The 24,955-nt window shown below is 40.5% G+C and overlaps 1 protein-coding gene across 1 annotated transcript in view; it reads left to right on the plus strand.

The window, feature by feature from the left end:
- Window positions 1-24,955, plus strand: part of SLC9A9 (solute carrier family 9 member A9) — a 383,628-nt gene that overhangs the window by 135,811 nt on the left and 222,862 nt on the right. Inside the window, exons 10-11 of the mRNA XM_078389136.1 lie at window positions 11,387-11,525; window positions 15,394-15,499. Of these exons, the coding sequence (XP_078245262.1) occupies window positions 11,387-11,525; window positions 15,394-15,499 (245 nt within the window). The remainder of the gene's footprint in view (window positions 1-11,386; window positions 11,526-15,393; window positions 15,500-24,955) is intronic.

A 24,955-nucleotide genomic window follows, 5' to 3' on the forward strand; every position in this document is an offset into this window, starting at 1 on the left:
GTGTCCATAACTGGACAGAGTACTCTAGATGAGGCCTAACCAATGCTGAACAGAGAAAGCCTAGTACTCCATGGGATTTGGAGTCTATACTTCTGTTCATGCAGGCTAATGAAATCTGAAATGTTATCCTTTCTCACATGTCTGCCCTTAAATGTTTCCATGCTCTGTACATTCCTTGAAAGCTCATGCACTGTCACAGCATTTGGCTTTTTTTCTCCTTCCAGCAACCCCCATGCTGATGCCTAGAACAGGAACAGTAGAACAACAGAGTATCAACATCTTCCTGTTCCCTTCCAACCTCAGGGTAACAATAGATGTGAATGTGATGTTGCACCGTGTGGTATTAAAACAACAACAACAGGCACAGTCTAATCAGAATTATAACATGCTGGGAGGAGAACATTAAACCCTCACACCAAAGTCTAGTCTAAGGATGCAAATCTTCATCAGCTAAAGCCTGTATGGCAGACTACCTGAAAGACTATTAGTGATTGATATGAGGCTGCACAGGCCATTAGATCCTTAAGACAGGTCTTTCACTCAATACAGCATGCTTATAGGTGTGTTTGGTGTGGGCAAGTGAGAGAGCCTTCTCAGTAGATTGTCCAAGGCTTTAGAACACCCTTCTAAGGGAGTCTCTCCTAGATGTTTTTCTACTGGCAGGCCAAAACATGTTTATTTAAACAAGTATTTTGCTTTAGAGAAAGGCCTATTACTGGCGGTGTGCTGCTGCTGCTATTGTCTTTAAATGTCATAAGCTGGTTTTAAGTGTACGAAGCATTTAAATAATTGATTAATTTAATATTGTTTTATATTGTAATTTATTGGCTGAAATCCTCCATGTGCAGAGCGCTAATGACATCATCATCATCAAATTGCCTCTGATTAAAGTCAAATTCCTGCCAGCCTAGCAGTTCGAAAGCATGCAAATGTGAGTAGATAAATAGGTACCACCATGGTGGGAAGGTAATGGCATTCCGTGTCTAGTTGTGCTGGCCACGTGACCACGGAAACTGTCTTCGGACAAACGAGGGCTCTACAGCTTGGAAACGGGGATAAGCACTGTACCCTAGAGTCGGACACAACTGGACAAATTGTCAAGGGGAACCTTTACCTTTAAAGTCAAATTGCCATTGATAAAAAGCAGTTTCAGGGTGCATCCAACTCATATACAATGTGCCAAAATCATGTGCACCTCCAAAATCATCAGAGGAAGCATTTCATGAGCAGCAATGTGCATGTGAATTGGCACAAGATTTCTGCCATTGTGTTTCTTCAATTGCACTTATATTTAAACACATTTGTAAGCTGTCTTGGGTTCCTAAAAGGAGGATGTCACTTGTTGCCTATAGAAAACAGTTGCTTCTCAAGGTCGAACAAGTATATTGTGTCTCCATTTCAGTAAATAAGGTTACGGATGGGTTGAATTGACTGTTAAAAGGATTTACACTCCTGCCTTTGGTACAATATGGAGACACAGAAAGATTTCCCATCCAGCTCTACCAATGTGAAGCAGTGTTCTTCCCTTTAGAAATAACAGAACAATAAAGCATGTCATACAGCATAGTCAGCTATAAATAGTCCTCTAAGAATAGTTTACACTCTTAGAAACAGTGACATATCTACCAACAAATAGTAAGGTTTCATCTTACAATTGTAAAGCTTTGATCCTCTTAGATTTCACCTAGTCTTGCTGCAGTGCTGCTGTGTGATGTCATTTAGCACATAAAGCTATTCATGGTTGGTGAAAATAAACAGAATTGTGGTCTTGCCTAGATGGGTTGAAATATTTTCCATGCATGACATAATGCAATAATACTGCATATAAAAACAGTTGCAAGAGTAGCCATCACAATGGCAAAGCAACAGCAGTTTAACACTCTCAGGAACACAACTGCCATAACAATTAAAGTGAATGCATTACTATGTATATCAAAAAGCATTTAATTATGTCAGATAGATAGATAGATAGATAGATAGATAGATAGATAGATAGATAGATAGATAGATAGATAGATAGATAGATAGATAGATAGATAGATAGATAGACAGACAGACAGACAGACAGACAGACAGACAGACAGACAGATAAATGCCATGTGGCAGAGTTTGAAAATGCATACATCACCTTTATATATGGACATAAAAAGAATCCCCTGTAAATACATACCACAGATTAATAAAGGACTATTAACAATACGATAAATTCAAATTGATCCACTATAACTGCTGGCAAAAATATGAAAGACATAACTTCATAAACAGAAGAAACACAGTAGCTGTAAAAGTAGAATGAAATAGTTGATAACCACCAAAGGAGAGACAGTGATAACTTCTGAAGCTCAGATGGTCGTCCTGATAGTCCCCATAGCCATATTTCATGAAATGTGTGCCTCTCCTGAGCCCACAGCCCTAACAAGCATACATTTACTATAGACAGATATAGCAGCCAGCTCTTGAACTGATGGGATAGCACTCTATCCCCAAATTCTCCCTATCTCTGATCATAAGCTGCCTGTGACAGATACTGTATTTGCAAAGGCCAGGAATCCCATGATATAACATTGCGTGAAAGGCACGTGTAACCCTGTTTCTCATTGAACAGTAATGCATACACTACAGTGAAGATTCTAATCCTCATGCCTACCTTATAAATGACCTTGTCGCAAGGATCACATCACCTTCCCTGTCCCTACCCTGTCAAATCATCCATCAAGTAGGGTGTGAGTGCAGTTAATTCCAGAATGGTAGAGGGAGGCATCCCCTTCCCTGCACCATGAGTCACCTATGTTCCCTCAAATTTCAAGGTGGGGTACCACCTCCACTCTGGTCTACCCGTACTTCTTACAAAGGGTAAAGTAGTATTGAATATTATCAGGGTTTCTAGTGAGTCTCTCTCTCTCTCTCTCTCTCTCTCTCTCTCTCTCTCTCTCTCTCTCTCTCTCTCTCTCTCTCTGTGTGTGTGTGTGTGTGTGTGTGCGCGCGCGCGTGTGTGTGTGTCTTGTAGCCCTACAGGTGTTGTTGAATGAGAGACAGTGAAAGTTATAGTCCAACAACATCTGGAAAGGCACATATTTCCCCCATCCATTTCTAGGGGAAAACAGAAAACAGCCCTTGTAGGCCAAATGTTAAGGTTGTCTTCAGAGGCTCTACTTTGCAAGCTCTTCCCGCCATGGTGCCATGGCAGGCTACCAGAGAAAGTGCCTCTTCTGAAGTGCCCCTCCCCCACTCCCCCATCAATGGACTGCTAGGCTGAAGGAGATCCGCCTCATATCCTCTTTCTATACATTTAGACACCTGGTTAATGTCTTCCTCTTCTAGAAGGCATTTAAATTTTTAATATGTTCCTCTTGTTGTCAGTTTTATTGCAGGCTTTAAAACCCTCTTAATATTTTAGCATTTGACTATTGGAATTGACAGCCTTATTGTTTTGGTTGTTGCTTTGCTGACCAATTTGAGGTTTGCATTGTAGTAAACCATCCCAAAGGGCATTAGCTAGCAGTGTGAGATATACAGCAGATAAATAAATATAGAAAAAGCCTTCAGTTCAGCCTGCCTCAGTATTAGACTGCAGCATCTTTTAAATGCCACAGCTCAACGCACTTATAATGCAATATGCAAAACAAACAAATCAGCCTAGACACAGCTCATAAGTTTTCAATAATGCTACCTTTCTCAGCTCAACTGAAATGGAATTCTAGATCCTGGAATTAAGGAATGGGTAGAACTTGTGGTTTGTCCTTTTAATAGGTTTATGAATTAGTAACATGAATGTGCCATTCTCCAGTCTTAGTGCAGCTGATAATGATGCACAGCTTACTGGAGCAAAGCTTATGCGGCATCCCTAAGCGTAGCAAATGCCGTGGTAGATCCTTTTAGCCTTATCTTTATCGTTTCCATTTCATTATGGTACAAGGGATTTGAGGCAGTGAATTTCAGGGGAGATTATTGCTATTCTCGGGTGGCTGCTGACATACATCTTGTGGTGCCATGCTTCACAATGCACTCAAGGTGCCATAATCGGCCTGATAGGCCTCACTTGTCATCTCTTGTTGTTTAATTAGCAACAGCTGATGAATGTAGATTTGTTTCTCTTCACAAATAGAAATGTAGTTTTCTTTTCAAAATTGTACAAGCAGTGTTTTTCTTGTACACTTTAAAAAATGTTTTAAGGGGGGGGGACCAATTCTTTGGGGCCCATTTTATGGCTGTTTCCCCCCCCCAACAGAGAAATTTGTAAACTTATCAGCTGCCTCATGAGAAATCTAGCAGCCAATAGCAGAAAAATGAAAAACTCTATAACAGAAAAACTAAATAAAAATAACCATCCAAAGAAGACAGTAGAAGGTTCATACAGATTCCCCCTCATACCTTGAATGGGGCTCATGGGCATTTTTATTTATTTATGATTTTTATATGCTGCCTAAAACCAAAAGGTCCCTCAGTTGTTTACCATAAAACAAAGCAATTATATACAAAATTAAAACCATATTTTTGACCTGTGTACTAGCTGTGTTCCCTTATGGGGTGGGCACTGGGTAGCCTTTTGAAGGAAATGTGTGCCCCCGTAGGACTCCTTATGTAAGGAACAGCCTTAGGGCAGTCAAGGTTTCCTGTTCTACAGAGCAGTTGTGTGTATATATTTATGTACACATACTGTGTAACTTCACACAGCAGTGACACAGAACAATAGCTTGTATACACTTTCAGTCCACAGAGAGGGAAGTAGTGTGAACTTCCACACAGCTTTATTTTACAGCATCTCCACATTTAGGGAGTGTCAGACTGAGGCCCATGGTTACGTTCCAGCCTAGGACTTCAGAGCTAAAGATGAGTCTGTATCGATCTGTTGTAAGATGTCACACTATTTTTCGTTTGGTTTCAGCATTTGCTTTCCTTTTGTTGCAATCTCTCTTCTAGTGTTTTATGTCATGTTCAGAGATTTATCTTAAATATCTAGTTTGCTCTCCCTATTAAATACAATCCCAATGCTCCCTTCCCCTGTATGTTTTCCACTGTTTTTCACCTACATTTATTCATTCATTTATTAACTTTATTACTGTCAAAGACCAGCAACACCAGAACAATAAAAAATAAACACATGCAATTGCAATTTCATAAAACTAAGCAGAATTATACATTCTTCCATTAAAATCCTGACAAATCAGCCCCTTCTTTCAAATTCATAACATCATAATCAGCTAAGCTGACTATATCTTTAAAATAGGTGAAACCTTGGCCAGTGTTACGTTATAAAAGGATTATATTGTCCGTCTTAGATCGCAATCCTAACATCTGGTCACGAATACCTATCACTGCAGCACAGAGTTTGGCCACTTGTCTTGTAATATAAGGGGTTTTGTCAGAGAGTGGCAACTGTACATAATACTCCTCTGATCTCCCAGGAAATTTACAAATAATAGGAAGTAAAAGCTCCATATGCAAATCCCAATAGCAATATAAGAGAACATGCCCAACTGTTTTGACTTTTTCACTATTACAAGGGCAGATACAATCTGTTGGGGGCAAACCTCGAAATCGTCCCTCCGCCTACATTCATTTAATATGCAGCTGCCCTGGCCTACTGATGCTGTTTGGGGATTCTTGCCATTCTTCCCCCTCTCACACTAGTATGTATTTTGAACTCCAGTCCTGTGGAGATTGCTAACAATAAAAGTCAGGCTATGCAAGAAGGGATACCAGAAGGGGACAACTTGGTAATGTTTCTCATACATTTGCCATCACATAAAATGCTAACATTCTGAATGTGCTGTTGTGGCCAAGATGTTTATGTTATGTTAGACCGTACATAGATTACTAATATCTGTGTTTAAAAATATGTTTCCCTGGGGATAGGCCAATATGCTTCCTGAAACTGGTGAACATATGAAGTTGCCTCCTATGGAGCCAAACCAAACCACTGTCTATATTGTCTATACCTGCTGGCTCTAAATAGAAGTCTTTCAACAAATGCCAGGGATAGTTTGGATTTGTGATCTTTTGCATGTATGAAATGGAGGTTCTTTGTGTTCTCCTTTTCCTGCAAAAATATTCTCTCAGGACTGGCAATGAAACAAAGTCCCTCTATTCATAAACCTCCATAGTATTGAGGCTTGCAGTATGTTGTGGTGAAGGAAAAAATTCACACAAAATCCTTCATCCATTTGAAAAATGTTCACCAGTGTGCTCTATTGACTATAAAATATGTATCCATTATTACACTGTGTAGAAGTAGGGTCACATTTGGGGGGGGGGGAGGTAGGTATAAAATATGCATAAATTTCCTTGCAGGAATGGAACAAAAATATTGCCATCTTTTATGGAACTGAGACGGGATGAGAATGCCAGTGAGATTCTGAGAAACATAAAGAAAATAAGACCAAGAGATTTTCACATGACTACTATGAGGTAAAGGTAAAAGTAAAGGTTCCCCTTGACAATTTGTCCAGTCGTGTCCAACTTTAGGGGGTGGTGCTCATCTCCATTTCCAACCCATAGAGCTAGTGTTTGTCCGAAGACAATCTTCTGTGGTCACGTGGCCAGCGCAGAGCTGGGACAAGCGACGGGGGCTCACTCCATTGCGTGGATTCGATCTTACGACTGCAGGTCTTCTGACCTTGAAGCACAGAGGCTTGTGAGGTTTAACCTGCAGTGCCACCACGTCCCTGACTAATATGAAGCATGATCTAATTAGGACTTTTTGGAAGCTTTTAATTCATAGGTTCGCTATAAGTTGAAATGGACTTGACAGGAAAAAAAATCAACAGTACCAACGGTATGTTCGAATACCAAACAACATATCTTCCCCTAAAATGAATAGAAAGCACTTCAGTGGTGCTTGGCATTGCCAACCAATGTACTAATGCAGTTTCACATTGGCTGCATTTTCTTTCTTTCTTAAACAAGGATAGCAATTTACAGTGTTACCATCTGAATGATGTTTCCATGATATGACAGCTATTACTAGTGTTTACTGCTTTTTAGGTATTTAGAAATTCAAAAAGGCACTTTAGAATCTAAAGTTTAGATGAATGAGTTGTGGCTTTCTTTTGATTTCCACTCATTTAAGTGTTTCTCATTTTGTCACAGAATCAAGGAAAACTGAACCATGTAAAAACGATTACACAGAAACAGTTCTTCTGCTTTGACTAAAAACACTCACACTTCAATAAGAGTTTTTTTTTCATAATTGGCTTCCCACTTCAGCAGTTGGTTATTTTGTTTTCCTTGCCCGTTTCCCATCCATAGATGCTGGATCCCTACTCAAGTTTGACAAGGTTACTACTTGTGATAATTATCAGAATTTATTTGTTTGTTTGTTTAAACTTCCAGTTTGGAATTCTTCTGGAATTTTACTTCTAATTGTGAGTGGGGTTAAGAGGCCTGCCTTCATTTGAAAGCCAAATTGCCAGTCCATTCCGGAGCTGGAGTCCCGAAGGCGGTTCGTGTCGTTCTGCCAACTCCTGCGATGTTGCTGGAACCAGCTGTATTGGCTCTTGCCTTTCCATTGGACCATTTCAGCAGCGTGGAGAGGGGGGATTTGCTGCGTGGGTAACAGCCTATCCTCCATATTACTTTACCCAGGCTTCACGCTCTGGAGAGGACACTCCTCAGTTCAGAGCATGTTACCATAGTCTCTCGAGACTGAAGGATGCCTATGTTGTTTAAACTTGTACCGCACCCATTTAGTGGACAAAGCACTACTCTGGGCAGCTTTCGGGAAAATAACAAAAATATACTATAAAACAATTGAAAACAAAAACTGAGCATGTAAAACCAAAAACCCATTTGGTGAACCATGGGTCAGCATAAACGCAGTACAAAATTAATATTACAAAGGGGTGAGGTTTGTAAAGGCCTCGGTCAAAAGCCAGTTTTTCACATGTTTATGTGTCACATGCCAGTCGCACCTCCACAGGGAGGGAGTTCCAGAGCTGGGCAGCCACTACCGAGAAGGCCTGGTCTCTGGTTGACCACTTCAGGCCACTTTTGGAGTGGCCACCTGCAGCATCAAGGATTGGGAGGTGTGGGTGGGACAGGAGGATGACCTAAGGGAGAAATGCTCTGACAAATAGTGAGGTCCTAAACTGTAAAGAGCTTTATAAGTTAACATAAGTACCTTGAATTTGGCCTGGAAGCATACTGGCAGCCAGTGCAGATGGGCCAGGATGGGTGAAATATGGTCAAATTCAGATGTATCTGGGACCAGCCTGGCTGCCACAATTTATACTTGTTGCAGCTTCCAAATCACCTTAAAGGGCAGCCCCGCATAGAGATCATTGATTGCAGTAGTCGATCCTTGAGATTACCAACATGTGTTACAGTATTAGAGTTTTCTGTCGAGTTGGGACAAAGATGTACAATTTGCCTCAGATGGCAAAAGGCAGTAAATAAACATGGGGACGAATAAAAAAACAAATTGCAATATTTGTGAGAAATTACTGATTCATGGAATATTCATTCCTTTGTATTTCTCACTTAAGTCAGATTTTTGGTGTGGGGATCAAACCTGTCTCCATTCTCCTTTTCTATTTCCTCCTATCTATCCACCTTCACTCCCCAGATGGGTTCAGGGGGAAAGCGATGATCAAGGATTATTTCTTGTCCTCCTTCTGCTCCTGAAACTGTGATAGAGTAGAAGGAGGTCAAGAGACAAAAAAAGGCAGAAGATCAGCTATGGACTCATGCACCCTCTACCCAGCCAATGGCTTCCTTACTGTTTTTGTTTTCACACATTCCATTTGACTCTTAAAGGAACAGGTAGCTATCTGAGTCCATCCTGTCCTTTCATCTCCCCCTCTCCCTTTCTTCAGTTTACAACTGTCCACTGTTTGTGTGTTCATAGTGGGAACATTAAGTTCTTTGCACTAGAGCTAGAGCAAGCTTTCTGGAATTATCTGACCCAATCTGACATCATGTTGTACCTGATAAAGTGTTTTAAATACAGGAAATTAGTCAATAGAAGAGGAAAGGGTTTTCCCCATCTTGCATTTTGGCTGATTTAGCACATGTTTTAGTCTTTCTCTCATTTGGGGAAGCTATTTGATATTATCTGTTATAGCATTTATCTGGCAGAACACTGCATCTGATAAATACTTTAAAAATAAAATAAAATAACATTCAGAACAGAGCCAGCAGAAGAGGAGAGGTGTTTCTGGTGTACACTACCAGAGGAGGAGGGGTGGCCAGTGATCCTGGGAGGAAGGAGTAATACGTAGATGTGAACACACGTGCCAGAAGCCAAAGTGAAACAGTGTTTTCCAGGTCACTCGAGAAAAAACAGTAGCCCATGCCACTGAATCAAAAACATCCAGTGGGGGAGGAAAACAGCTAGGATGGTTCACAATTACTCGTATGTCGTGTAATGACCACAAAATGGATGAAACTTGAATGTCCCAGCAGGAGAACAAAATGGGATAAATTGTAAAGTCACTCCCCCGCCTCCAAGCAAGAACTGTTGGGAAACATTTTTCTCTGCTATGCCACTCAACATAAGAGCTATAACTTCTGAAATCATCTTATTGCATAGAATAGGTAGGTAGAAAGGTTTTTTTTGCCAGCATTGCATATTTCTGGCAGCTGCTTACAACAATTTGGAGAGCCAAATATACCATTGATACCTTCTCTGTAGTAAGTGGATTCCAACTGTTTTGGTGCCTGTAGAGGCTTCTGCCACACGGACATATTTTGCAATGGCTTCCATATGAGGATAAGATCTGAATCTGCCTCATAATTCTGCATGCTACATATGTCATTAAAAGTCTCTCTAAGTACCTTCACAGTCCATTCTTGTATTGTCTAGAGAAATCTTCTATTAATATTTAGAGATCTGTTGTAAGCTCCTGTGAGACTATAGTACAGAATGACTAAAATTGTAGTCACTAACATATTAGGCCCAATTAAAATGTTGTTTTCCTGTGCTTAGTGAACATGCTGCTCTATTCCTGAAGCTCTCCCATCATATGGGTCACTGGGTATTTTGTGCACCAGTGTTACCATTTTTCAGAGCTTCTGATGCTCAGCTGGAAAATATGTTCATGAATCACATAACCCATGTAACATACAACTTCAGATGTTATTAATGGACTGAGCACAGAGCAGTAAGATTTCATCATATCCACATTCGTGATTATGCTTAAACTAGGTCTTAATGACTTTGAAACTTATGAATCTGGGCTATGCACATACCTGGAAGTAAGCCCTAGAGAACACAGTGTGACTTACTTCTGAATAAACACAGATAAAATTATGTTGTTAGACACCTTAACGAGTAGGCTTTTTTCTAAGTGACTCATAAACCAATGCCACATCTCTCATGGTTTTGCTGATGAGAGTACATAGGTTTGTCAGCCTGGCACATTCTTAATATTCATAGGTGTAAAATATTAATATCAGTTCAAAATAATTCTGAAAGTTTAATGCTTAAGACACCCGGCATTTTCCAGCAATACACACTGCTTTTGAGAATCCTGTGACAAATGCTCTTTGACAGCTAGTAGAGAAAACTTGAAGTGTTAAAAGTAAAAGAGCCATAGAAATCTGAAATGTTTCTTAATTAGTATTTGGGATCCTTGAGGCTACTGCATATCCTTTATATTTAATGTTATAGCAAAAAGCAACGCATGTCGACTTGGCAGTATTATTAGCATTCTGAGTATCGAGTCTCTGCTGGTGAGCAGGAAGTTTGATGCCCTCAAAAATGTTTTAAGTAGATGATCTTCCCACTAATTTCCCACAAGAATATAATCTTGATGTCAAGCGCAAAAGACTTGGATATAAAAGAAGACCTCTGGCGGAGGCATCAGTTTTCTTTTCCACAAGGAAATGTTTGATTTGTGTTTCCCGGGGGCTTCATATTGTGAGGCTGTTGACATGCCCACAATTCTGTTTATGAAGGGTGAAGCTAGTGAATGGAACAACTATAATGCTTTATGACAAGATCGCTTCCACAGATTTTGTACATACCATGATTTGTGTTGCCCATTTGTGAGCAACCCATAAAAGTGCCCCTTTTTATCAGGAATATTTGTGAATGTATAACTGGGCTGAAGACATATGGCCAATAAATAATTCAAAGTTATCTATTTCCCTGCAGATTCCTTACATACCTACCATGTTTAATGTCTAGTTGGCTTGGAAATAATACTCTTTATGACACTTGGAGTGCAAAAAATGTTTACTGACTGGCAGGAAACGACAACAGCACATGATATTGCCTTAAAAAACAAACTCTTATTTCATCTTCCCTATGACTTTCCAATCTGCCAGGAGCCCTGAGGAGCAATTGCTAGTTCTTACTAAAGTACATTCTTAAGCTCTTGATTTCAGTCTCCATGCCGTGTGATTGAATTTGTTATTCCTCTCTCCTCTTTTGTCTCCTTTCCAGTTCGATATCAATTTACAGTCCCAAAGAGAATCCCAATGCTTTTGATGCTGCTGCCTTCTTCCAGTCCGTGGGGAATTTTCTTGGGATTTTTGCTGGATCATTTGCTATGGGGTCTGCCTATGCAGTTGTCGCTGCTTTGATATCCTTTGTTGATTGTTATCAAACACCTCAAAGTCAGTATATTTGGAAAATGAGGCATTGCAAAACTGAGTACAGCTGTGCAACTATTTCACTTGAGGATTATTTCTGGTTAAGATCTGGTTAAGATCTGAACCCCATCATTTTACACACACACAATTTTGCCTTGGCACTGGATCTTGTGACTTAAATGCAGAGATTGTAAATCTCTTAATGCTGCCAGTGAACAACAACACACAAAAAGGTCCAGTGGAAACAATCTTCTGTAACCTTCTTCTAGTTTGGTGGTGAGTGTTTGCTAATCGTATTCCCACACACACTCGGTACCTTGTAAAGAATGCTGTTGGTGTGCTTGTTGGATATGTATATAGTTAAATTGTCACAAATAGATATTGTTTATTTTCTAAAATGTGTGTAGAATTTGATATGAGCAATCAGGACCAAAAAAAAACCTCTCTTAGGTTTTGCTTACTATTTCAAATCTCTATTAAGTATTAATAGAGATGTTAAGCAGTAAACAGAATCTTGTCTGACATTTTTAAAAAAACTTCCACATTTTTCTGATTTCTGGGTAAAGTACCTGTCAGTACCAAAAAAGGGGGGCAGTATTTTCCCCAGGGTTTCTCTTTTGGGAATTCACGTTTTCTCCTCAGAGTAACATACAAGCACATCTCCTTTACAGAACAATGCATTTTGTCTTAGGGAAGCAGTAAGGTGGTTGAATATTTTACCAATTAATAAAGAAACTAAATCTGTGGCTCTTTGGGAAAACTTTTTCACATGCCATACTGAAGATATAACTTAAAGTGGAAGACTTGTGGAAGACTGTTGCATATATCATTTCGTAGAACCTTGCACATTTTTTTCTCCTGAATATTGTCCTGCCCATCTCAGACCAAATATTTATAAAAATGTCTTCATTTTAAAATCTATGTGCCAAACAGTATTATAGAAACAAGCAGCAAAGCCCCTTCCTCATCAGATATGAAGAGCAGCTCCAGTACATTCACAAACAAAGCAAGAACTGTTTGAAACTCCACCAATTTTTGAATTGAGAGTGAGCAGTCCAGCCTGCTGTCCTCACCTCATGAGAAGGCTATCTGATGGGGACATGATGTCTCCACACACAACCATGGTGAGTTTCTGGGAGTCAAATGGAGCTGGAAGGAAAGAAGCACATAAGTCACAGCCAAAGAATCATTTAATAGTAGAATTGGGAGAGACCCAATTTGGTCCTTTGGCTAACTTCTGCCAATGCAAGAAAACCACAGCTAAAGCATCCCTGACAGATGGCCATGCAGCGTCTATTTAAAAGCCTCCAACAAAGGAGAATCTACCAGCTTCCAAGGAAATCTGTTCCATTTTTTAACAGCTGTTACTGCCAGGAATTTCTTCGTAATGTTTAGTCACAATCTCCTTTATTGTAATTTGAATCCATTGCTCCAGGCCCTATACTCTGCGGCAGCAGAAATAAGGCTTGTTCCATATGAGAGCTTTCCAAATATTTGAAAATAGGTATCATCTCTCTCAGTTTTCTCCAGGATAAACATATGCAACTCCCTCAGTATTCCTCATTGGATTTGCTTTCCAGACCCATTTCAGTCATCTCTTTCTCTGTTTCCAAAGCTACTGACCTGAGCTAGAGAGCTTTATTTCTGTTGAAGGCCACATTCTCTTGTGGGAAATGTATTTTGGGCCACAAAGCCTGGCAGTGGACAGCACCAAATCAGATTAAGTCTGAGCCAAAGGTGGAGGAAGTCACCCATTCTACTGTTTCTCTATTTCCATGCCCTTTTCTCTCTACGCATTTCCAGAAGTCTGGTGTGGAAAGAACAGTTCACTTGTATTGGAAGCCTGAACTTAATACCCATGGAGGAAGCGATGATGTAAGTTTGAGAGCTGCATGAAATTAAGCCTAAGACCACTTTCAGTCCTAAGGCTGCAGATTGCTTGCCTCCAGAAGTTAACTGGGATATTGAAACAGAGAGTATAAGAGCACCCAGAGGGAAGGCATGCCAGGCTTAGTATCCCCACAATCACCCTGAACAAATGGTGTTTTAGAACAGGGAAACGAAAGGGTTCAGACAAAAGACTGTATTCAATAACATTATGCTGCTCATGCAAAATCCAGGGATTAGTGCTTGTGCATTTTCAGTTAACATAATGGTGACATCAAATACAACGTTGTGCAAGCTCTTGTACAAAGTAGTCATGCAAGTGGTTGTGCAATCAATCTTGTAACTGCTTGTGTGCAGCTACGTTGGTGGGGATTTTAACTCTGCAAGCATTATCTCTAAACTTTAATCTTTTTTGTTGCTTTATTAGAACAGATCTTAATATTTCCATTTTCCCTTCCTTAAATTAATGCTAAATAAGCTGCACCAAGCTAGCGATGACCTTCCTCTGAGCCTGAAATAATATAATCCTTGAGCTAATTCTGACTTGATCGTCTTGTTTGCCATTTGACTTTGTCACAGCTGCATTTCCGTGACCTGAAAACAGCAAAGAGAAATGGAAATAGAATTAGATACTATCTGAACTGAACCAATGCAACAAAATTAAAGCTAAATTTTGCCACATGATCATAGTGATTTATTCAGCTGTTTCAGAACACAAATAGTTCTAAGTAAGGCCAGGAATTTTCATGCTAAATATTCATTCCATACAGTTAAATTAACCTAGCTGTAAGATATCTGGTGCAAACAGTTGGGAGTTCAGTTTCCCACTGTGCATCTCAGAAGAACCAGTCTGTGTGGTCTTGGGTAAGCCATATAGTCCCAGGATGCTCCCAGAAGAAGGGAATGGTAAACCATTTCTGAATACTCTCTTCCTAAAAAACCTTGAAAAGGGTCGTCGTAAGTCAGAATTGACCTGATGATGCATGATGATGATTGTTTTCTGTAGCTGGGCAAAAACATAAACCTGTCCAGAACAGAAATAATTCATCCTCCCAACTTGTTCCCAACTTTAATATATCCCCCTCTCCAAGACTTAAAAGAGAATATACACACAGTGTGCAAGTAAACACAAGCTAAATGCTACCCTACAAAGGGGAATTTGGCACATTCTCTGGGGAAGAAAATGAACTTGTCAAAGTCTGTTCAACACCTTGTTGGGTGAACAACTGGTTTAAAGCCTTCAAGAATAAACTGGTTTACAGTTTACTATTACTGGGTTATTAGGTAATCTGTTGTTACTTTTCAGTAGTTTAGGAGGCACTGCAGAAAGCCTCTACCACACAAAACTCAGGAAATATCAGTAGTGCAGGATAAGTGGGAGGAACTCATGGCATATTTTAGAGCTGTACAGATGTGTGCTTGTGGTTTGCAACTCATAGAATTCCTCAAGTAGCATAGCCAGATGGCTCAGAATCTGGGGAATCCTAAGAGTCATCATTCAAAAGCACAAATGTTTATATCTCTACTTTCTCATAGTATCTATTTTTCTCTGTGTTTCCATCTGAAATGGTCATATAAATAGAGAAATCAGAAATCAACAATTCCCAGTTTTATGTCTCCAGATGTGTTGATCTTTTTACTCATCACACCTAGTGATAAAGGATTGTGGAAATTATAATCCAAGAACATCTAGAGGCTCACAGCTCAAAGTCATTGGGCTAAATCACCTTTATTATAGCCCTTGTGTTTTCACCAATCTGTTGGCTTCAAGGTGGGGAGGCAGAGTTTGGAATCACATCATTTTCACTTGACTTTTACCAAATTTCTGTGAGGTCCTTATGTCCATTATTTTGGATTTGTGGGAGTTTATTTTTTTTAACCTTCTCATAAATGTATACAATATTGTTGCAAGATCAGTTTAGATACCTGGAAGTGTTCATATTTCTTTTCCTTAGCATTTGTATTTAGCACTTGACAAAGTTTACCAAGCTGTGTGAGTTCCCCATGTTGGAAACTGGCCTGTTTTTCCTTTTGTCATGGAGTGCCTTCTTGTCTGCTGAAGCTGCTGGTCTTACGGGTAAGTGTACAAAAAAACTAGAAACAACAGGCATCACATGTTCCTAAATAAAACCTTACAAAAGGAGAAATGGAGTTAAGGGGAAATGAGCGAACTAACTCGGTACAAGAATCTTTAATTACTCAGTGTAATGGCAGAATATATACACCAGAAATGTAAATCGGTGGCTTTCAATTCTGATTATGTATTTCAACTACATCCATACTTCAAAGGTAGTTTATGAAACAGAGGAAAATCCATGAAATATGAAACACACCATGCAAATTTGTAACTGCAGCAACTACAAAATTAAACCAAAGTGAAAGTAGAATTTTTAAAATCTTCACATGGCACTACAAACATAGTAGACACCAACTGAGAGAGAATATTCTATAACTGGACTGTCAGCATTAAAAATATCCCCTCCTTAACAGTCACCTCCTTAGCCTCATATGGCAGGAGCACTGGAAGGAAGGCTTTTGATAATAATGTTGGGACCCAGGACTGTATATGGGAAAATGCAAACTTTCAAATAATCTTTAGGGTTTTAAAGGTCAGTATTGCCAATGACCTTAGTCTGAAAATGAATTGGAAACATTGTCATAATATAACTGTGATAATAGGTCCTGGACAGTCCCATTGTCCTATTTTCAACCCTCTGAAGCATCTGAAACATTTTCAAGGCATCGGTCTATATTATACACTGAAGTAGTCCTAATAAGAACTTACCACTTTGGGTATAATTATAGTCAGGCTTTCTCTGCCCCAGGTAGGGCCAAACGTGGTGTATCTCTAAAGTTTATCAAAGGTGCTCTGCTTCACCAAGGCCACCTGCGTTTCCTGAGGCAAGGATAGATTTAAAAGTACCCCAAATTATGAAACTGTTCCTCCAAAAAGTTTAAACTTCGCTTAGCCAGGCATACAGACCTGCATCTTCTCCAGATGGAGCATGTCTTGCAGAGGGGCTCATTATATATCAACAAATCAATAATTTCTGGAAAGTTTTTGCAAACACCCACACTGAAGGACATTAATTGTGATTTTGCGGAGGAAACATGGCTTGTTCAGGATGGTAATTCACAACAGTGTTTGAAAAACAGTTACTTACTGTAGAGAAGCCAAGACCTATTGATTTTGTTCTAATATTATTAGGTTATTTGATGTCAAAAACACATCTAGCCTGTGTTGTAGTATATTTCACAGTATGAGCTGCTGTGTAGGTAGGCATTACATGGGCAAGTAACAGCTGCCTATTAGGATTTTTATTATTTGTAGGCTACTATATGTGACTCTTAATATATATAACCAAAGCATCTTATACAGCAGGTTGGGGCAAATGTGCCCACCAGTAATACTGGTCTGTACATGTTTCATTTCACTGAGGACATTTGGTTTGGTTGCTGCTTTGGGACTTTCACTGGCCAAATGAACTATGGATCATTCATTCATGGTTTGCTTATTAGAATGTTTTAATTTGATACCTTGACTTGTTTCTTCATCAGCAAAAGCAAAAAAATAGGGAAAACAAACTGTCGGAGTTTGAAACAATCAAGAAATTATTCCTCAGTCATTTGTCCTTCCAACTGTGATAGAGATCTTGTCAGGCTTTTAAAATTCCCCTGAGTAAGGTCCCAGAGTTTACGGAGAGCTGAAATGTGCTAGCTTAATATGATAAAGCACATTTACTTTGACATTTTGAGATTTGTTCTGGGCTTCCCCCCCCCTTTTCTTTCTCTGTTGAAGGCGTGCTACTTTAGGTTTATCTTCTTCTCTCTCCCAGAAGCCGGAGGAATAACCCAGAGTGTGTTGCTGGGTTGTTTCTTTGGCTTGTTGGAATGGGAAAACAAACCAGAGTATTGGATTCAGACATCATGATAAGCAAACATGGGACAAGGGCTGTACTTGTTTAACCACTGTTATTTGAAGCAAGAGCAATCAGCAGCATGTGCACACACTAGTCAGGAACAGTATGCCAGGCTTCCCCAGGAATCCTCACTTATTATGACACATGAGCATAGCCACTGACTAAAGCTTCCAGGGCTTCCTGTCTTCCTTCTGGCTGAGAGATCAGAATGGAGTCAGCCACACACATGATCACAAACACATCTGTTCTGTTTTGAAAGATCATATCCTTTAATTAAGATCTGCAGGAGACTCCTTTGTCATAAGGAAGCACCTCCTTCGACGTGGGTGCATCAGTCCATTCACATGTGGAGTATGAAGCCAGAGCTGAAAAGGAGAACATTAAGAGTGAGGTGGCTGAAAGCTGCCTGCAGAAGTCATTGATTCTATTTTCACTGCAACAAGTGTTGTAATGTTGAGTGATGGAAATACCAGTTTTCAAACACATAGCAAAGGCAAGAGTGCATTTTTGTGTATAGCCTTGGTATTGGGATGTAACACTTCTTCCCATCATTACACTATGTAATCTGCATAACAATTTTTTTATAAACAGTACAGTTCATTAGATGACAAACACAGGATGCCTTTCCAATAGCATACACTTTATACTGCATGCCTCTGTATCAGTGTGACTAATGGACAATTGTCCCACTGTTTCATCTACTGTGGTAACAGACTAGTTTTTGTCAGTGACCAGACAACATTAGTGCCAGCATGAACTAGCCTATTCTCAGAAGATTCCTCCCTGTAACTTCTTAGCTCCTGTCAGGTGCTACCTCTTTTTTCATGTGCAGGTAGAATCACTCAATTTTGGTTAGTTTCCAGAACATGAAATAACTGGGATTGGACAAAAGCAGAGTTTGCGGTTTTAAATTTCCCATCCGATTTCAATTTTCCAATATCATAAGCTTAGCTGCTTAATGATATTGGGAAAGTTTGCTCTGCTCCTCCATGGAGGAACACAGGGATGAACCAAAATTGTTCTTTTTAAAAGCCTATTGAGCACTGATTTATTGTACATTTTAGAAAAAAAATTAAAAATTCAACGCTTCCTTTCACAAAGGGGAAAGAGAAATGAGAGAGTAAGGAGTGAGGGTTTTTTATAGGCCAAATATGGTTGCTTGAGGTGCATATGCCATGTGGATCATACCAAATGGCATACGAGACCTCTGTGCAAACTTTAGTATTTAGCCTGCTCCAGCTCGCTGCAATTGAGCCATCTAGATGAGCCCTAAAGCTGTTATCAGCTGGGATCAGCAGAGAAGCAGCTGTTGTGAGCTCCTCTTCCACTATGCCAGATAAAATGTGTGGTAGACATTTTGCACTAAATAAGAAATGCCCACCTGTTGGCAGCTTTGTGGGCAGGTGGATGGGCATGGAAAATAGCGAAACGCCCATGCAATCACAGTGCTAGGCAGCTAATCAGATCAGGCACTGTCACATATAGAAAACTCAGACCCAATCTTTTCATCTTGGTATAGGAAATTTCCTTCCTGGGCAGGGAAACTACTATTACTGTGGAGAAACATAGTTTTGGAAGGCCCTGGGGGTAATCCAGTATTTTTCCAATCGTGGATAACAGTGGTAGGCCATAGTAGGATACATTCAGCCCAGCTACAGTAACATCAGTGGAGAAGTCCCTTCCTATTATCAGACAACCAGAGACAGGATATGGATATCCTTGCCTCTATTGAGGAAATTAAGCTGCAGGCAGTAAAACCTGGCAAAAGGTATGTGGTGTGTGCAACAATGTGAAGAATACTTGCTAAATACCTTGTGTTTATCGATTTTAGCTGTCTCAACATGAGATGTCTCTCTGAGAAAATCTCTGGCCCTGTGAGATTTCTTGCCTCCAAAATGAGTGCATTTTCCCTTACACCTTGTGTATTTTGCACAAAATGTCTCTGCACAAACCGTATCAGATCAAAAAAAGGGGGGGGGAGAGATGACAGAAATATTGTGATACCTGAAAGGCTAACTACTCTATTTTAATGTGAACTTCCATGGATCATGATAACTTCCTCATACATTACAGTGAAGATATATGGTCAAAACCAATAACTTTGCCCTTTGTGAACCTAAGCATACATGCACTCATGCAAACCAGGGAAATGCCACAAAGGCATCTCTTTTGCCCTGCAAGTGAAATGCATGAGTTTAAGTTCAGTGTGCAATACATTTAGCACTCATTTTTAAGGTTCTTAGTTTGGTAAACCAAAGATTATTCATCACAAGCCTGATTGTGGTGCTTCAGCTGTTGGGAGGCCTTTTGCTATTCTGCTGTCTGTCTAGATCAGGGGGTCTCCAAACTTTTCAACGTGAGGGCCACGTACACATGCACCCACAGGCTGAAGGGAACAGACCTGAACCTGTGGTGTTCCCCAATCTGAATAAAAAAGCAAGGCAGGCCATATGTGGCCCATGGACTGTAGTTTGGAGATTCCTGGTCTAGATAATCTGCTGCTACACCTTACATTGAATAAATAAAATTGTGCTAAACTGTCCACTAGCTATTAGTAGCAGAAATAAGTGCTCACACTTGTCCCTTTAGATGATGAAGTCTTCACAGGATTTGTCAAAGACAGAAAAGGAGGGATGTTTAAAAAAACAACACCACATTTTTGTAAACAGCAGCTCAGACAAAACTCTATTCTTGTAGCAGATCCTAAACCCTAAAGCATTTGAATACAACAGTTTAGATGCATAGCTTTAATAATAGTATAATGCTGTTCTCCATTGGCAAAAGTGGAACTACTTGTGATTTTTTTAGACATATGCTGCATTTAGAAATCTCGTCTTTATCCACTCCCAATAGATGAACATTGCATCTAGGATGAGACAAGGAAAAATAATCTCTAATCATAATATATTGCTTTATAGGAATTGCATCCCCCCCCCTCCAGAATGCTGCTTTGGGTTACTCTAAGAGGCCCATTGCAATACAATAAGAGGAAGCCCATTTACATTTTCAACCACTGTGGTGGTGTAATCTTCTGGAGCAACAGGGACTTACATATATTTTCCTATCAGGGAGTCACTCAGTGTGAAATGTTTCTGTTCAGGGCTCCAGTCACATCACTCCATTCCATTCTCCCCCAAACAATTTTATAGCTGTTCTGCCCCTTTGTAGCAGTGGTTCCCAACCTTGGATGACCAAGGTGTTCTTTGACTGCAATTCCCAGAAGCCTTCACCACCAGCTGTGCTGGCCAGGATTTCTGGGAGTTGCTGTCCAAGAACACCTGGATTACTGAAAGTTGGGAACCACTGCTCTATAGTGAGGACATGCAGCCACCCAGTGACCCAAGTGTGTCCACCTCAGTATCCTCGCACCCCCAAAGGTTTTTTCTTTAAAAAAACTTTTCTGAATTGAGAAGCTTGCCTTGTGTCCTCTAGGCATTATGGCAGGGCATTTAAAATTTCAAGGGCCTCATTGTGCCTCAAGTATTTTATATTTTCAATGTTTATTTTTCGGCCACAAGAGCATGATAGAGGGCTTTTTCATGCTGTTTTTTTAAAAAACTATTTACATATATAGAGAATTTTCGTTGTTGTTGTTTTTGAGGAGTCATGCATGTGGCTGCAGTCTTCCAAACTCCAGGGTTGGATGTTCATAGTCATCAGACCAATAAAGGTAGTCCATCTCTGAACTGTAACAATCATTTAGCATTTTATGGCCATTGAGCCTGCTCAGTCCTAATTTTGCTGTTTTGGCAATATGCCCTTTAGCATTCCCCCCTCCCTTACAGATTTTTTGCACTTCTGCAAGTCTGCTGACACATGTTCCTTCCCCCCTTCCTTTGGCCAAATGACACTCAAAGCTGGGCCATAGAAAGAGAATGCTGGAAAACTGTACAGCAGTGCTTTTAGAAGGAACCTCATGACACAGTGATTAAATTGCTATACTGCAGCCAAAACTCTACTCATGACCTGAATAGCCGGCTCATGGTTCACTCAGCATTCTATCCTTCTGAAGTTGGTAAATTGAGTACCCAGCTTGCAGGGTGGGTGTGGGGAATGTGTAGCCTCCATAATTAACTTGTAACCTGCCCAGAGAAGTCTTTAAGCACAATGGGGTGGTATATAAACAGCATACTTTGCTCTGCTTTTTGCGTTTCCTTTGCTTTTGTTGAGCTGACGCCAAGTTGTGCTACTAGAACTGGATTTCTCTTTCCTTTCCTTTCCTTTCTTTTTCTTTCTTTCTTTCTTTCTTTCTTTCTTTCTTTCTTTCTTTCTTTCTTTCTTTCTTTCTTTCTTTCTTTCTTTCTTGAAGCAAACTAGGCTGCTATATAAAATTTTGGTCTAGTTTCTACTTGTAAAAAGCTTGCAAAGCAGAGATGTGCTGCAGTAAAAGGAGAGTTGCCACCGGCAATGATTTCATTGCTCGAGGCACAGCCACTGTAAAGGTAAATTCCATTTTCAGATGCTTGGAACATACTGTACAACCAACCGGAATATAATTGGCACATGTCATCTTTTCACACCCCAAGTGACATCACTTCAGTCAGCTTGGAGAGTGTTTCTTCCTGTTCTTTTAATGATCTGAAATCATAGCACAAATTTTTGGGGTGGCACTCTGCACAGATGGATCTTACACTTACACAGAAGCTGTAGTGAACTATTTTTAGAGGCCAAGGTCCCAGCAGAAAGCCCAACCCAAATTCAGTGGGATATGATTAAAAACACACACACAGGAAGAACATTACAAAGAAACGAAGCTCTTGCTTATAAATTGAGGCTTTGAGGAACCAATCTGAAAGATACTTGTTCTGTTGCCATAAAGAAATGAACAATAAGATAAACCTAGGCTTTCTAAGCTTTCTCTGTTGTACTCGAGGGAGTGATTTACAGCGCTAATGTTCGGGTTTCGACCATTTGAACAGTCACTGACTCCAATGTCATAACAGCTTTTATCATTCTGCCTCCTGGCCTTCAAACCAGATAGAACCATGTTCTAAGGGGTCCTTGTGTTCAGGGTATCCTTAACCAACATCAGCTCTCATTCTCAGAGACTTTCCCTGGCCTCAGTGAAAGTTCCCCAAAGTGGATGGGTGATGATTCATAGGTACTGACACCTATGATCAACATATTCAATGCCATACTGTATGTGTCTTGCTGGGAAAAAGAGAAGAGTTAAAAAAAAATCCCAGTGGCTCTAGATTCTGTAATTCTCACAAGGACCATGAAAGGGATATTGAAAAGCCGCTGTGTGTATATATGTGTGTGTATGTGTGTGAAAGACACAGAGAGAGAGAAATACCTCACCATAGCCCTTTTTTCAAACTAAAAATACGTTGACCTATTGCCTGTTCCCACTGACGAAATAAACTGGCAAAGGGATTGATTTGCTTTGGTTTGGTCACATGAACTTTAGCCTGAATCCAAAACTTTTGTGGTTGTGTACATGTCCTCACTGCAGCCGCCACTGCTGCCACCTCCTTCTCAGACTCCTTGCTACCACTGCTACCGCCACTGTCTTGCTACCACTGCTACCGCCACTGTCTCTGCCTCCTATCAGGTGCATCTGCTCGGACAGGAAGGGGGCAGCAGGGAGAATGGAAAGGAAGGTGGAGGAGGTTGAGAGGGAAAGGGCGAGTGTGGGGACGGGTGCCTGAGGAAAGGGCATGGGGCAGGGGAGAGGGTGAGTGAAAAAGAAAGGGTTACCAGGCACATGAATGGGCAGGCAGGTGTGTGGGGCAGTGGTGAACAAGGAGGGGGTGATCAGGCAGGCGATTGGGCAAGAAGGTGAGGGAGGATGACCCGACAGGTGAAGGGATGATCAGGTGGGCAAAAGGACAATCAGGCAGGTGAGTGTTTAAGTGAACAATAGACATTGGAAGAACAATCAGATGGATGGATGTTTGGGCAAGAGAGGGGGTAGAGTAGGCAGGCACCAGCTTTTCTGGCAAACCCAGTGCTTGCTTCTTTCTTTCTTTCTTTCTTTCTTTCTTTCTTTCTTTCTTTCTTTCTTTCTTTCTTTCTTTCTTTCTTTCTTTCTTTCTTTCTTTCTTTCTCTATTTCTTTATTTCTTTATTTCTTTATTTATTTATTTATTTATACCCCGCCTATCTGGTCATTGCGACCACTCTAGGCAGCTTACAACACAATATACACACAATACACACACACACACACACACACACACACACACACACACACACACAGAGTGTGTATGTATGTATGTATGTATGTATGTACGTATGTACGTATGTACGTATGTACGTATGTACATACGTACACACACACACACACACACACACACACAGAGTGGTGCCTCGCTTAGCGATTGCTTCGTTTAACACTTTAAAAATAGCGAAAGCGGACCTGTCAAAACCATTGAAATGCATTGAAACCTATTCAATGCATTCCAATGGGGGAACCGCGTTTCGCTTAGCGATGTTTCCTATGGCAATTTTCGCTTAAGGATGGTAATCCGTTCCCATTGGAATGGATTATCCGGTTTTCAATACATTCCTATGGGAAATGGTGTTTCGCTTAGCGATGTTTTCCCATAGCGATGGTTTTTTTGGAACCAATTAACAGCAGTAAGCGAGGCACCACTGTATGTGTGTATGTATGTGTGTGTATGTACACACACATACACATACACACACACGCAGTGGTGCCCCGCATAGCGACGTTAATCCGTTCCAGGATTAACGTCGCTATCCCGATTCATCGCAATGCAGGGGGGAAAACCCCATAGGGGTTTAATGCATTCCTATGGGGGGAAAACTCACCAGTAAGTGAAGATTCCCCCATCCGGCTGCCATTTTCGCTGCCTGGTAAGCAAGGGCAGGGGGCGAAAACACTGCGGGCAGCCATTTTGCTGATCTGGTGGCCATTTTGGACCCGCCGATCAGCTGTTTTCTAAACATTGCAATGCGAAGATCGGTAAGCGAAACGCTTACCGATCATCGCAATGCGATGTTTAGCTTATCTAAACATCGCAATGCGATCGCATTAGCGATCGCAAAAAACGCATTGCTGTGCGGATTCGTCGTTAAATGGTGCACTCGTTGTGCGAGGCACCACTATATGTGTGTATGTGTGTATGAGGCACCACTATATGTGTGTGTATATGTGTTTACACAATTGTGTGTATATATATGTTTACAAAGTGTGTGTGTGTGTGTGTGTGTGTATATATATATATATATATATATATATATATATATATATATATATATATATATATATATATATATATATATATGTTTACACAATTCAAAAAAATTTTCCAAGATGGAAAGAAAGACAAAATAAATCATAACAAAAAAGGGGGAGGAAAATTAGGAATTAACTGGGGGGGAGGCCTGCCTAAATATCCATGTTTTCAGTTGTTTCTTAGAAATACCCAGCAAGGGAGCCGCGCAAATCTCCGGAGGCAAGTTGTTCCAGAGGCGAGGAGCCACTGCCGAGAAGCCCTGGTTTCTTGTTTTTTCCTTCTGGGCCTCCTTCGGCATCAGGCTCCTCAGCCTCACCTCCTGTCTCACCCGAGTGACACGTGTAGAACTGGGTGGGAGTAAGCGTTCTGCCAAGTATCGAGGCCCTAAACCGTTTAGGGCTTTAAACGT

Source organism: Pogona vitticeps, chromosome 3 (genome assembly GCF_051106095.1).
Source record: "Pogona vitticeps strain Pit_001003342236 chromosome 3, PviZW2.1, whole genome shotgun sequence".
Lineage (NCBI taxonomy): Eukaryota > Metazoa > Chordata > Lepidosauria > Squamata > Agamidae > Pogona > Pogona vitticeps.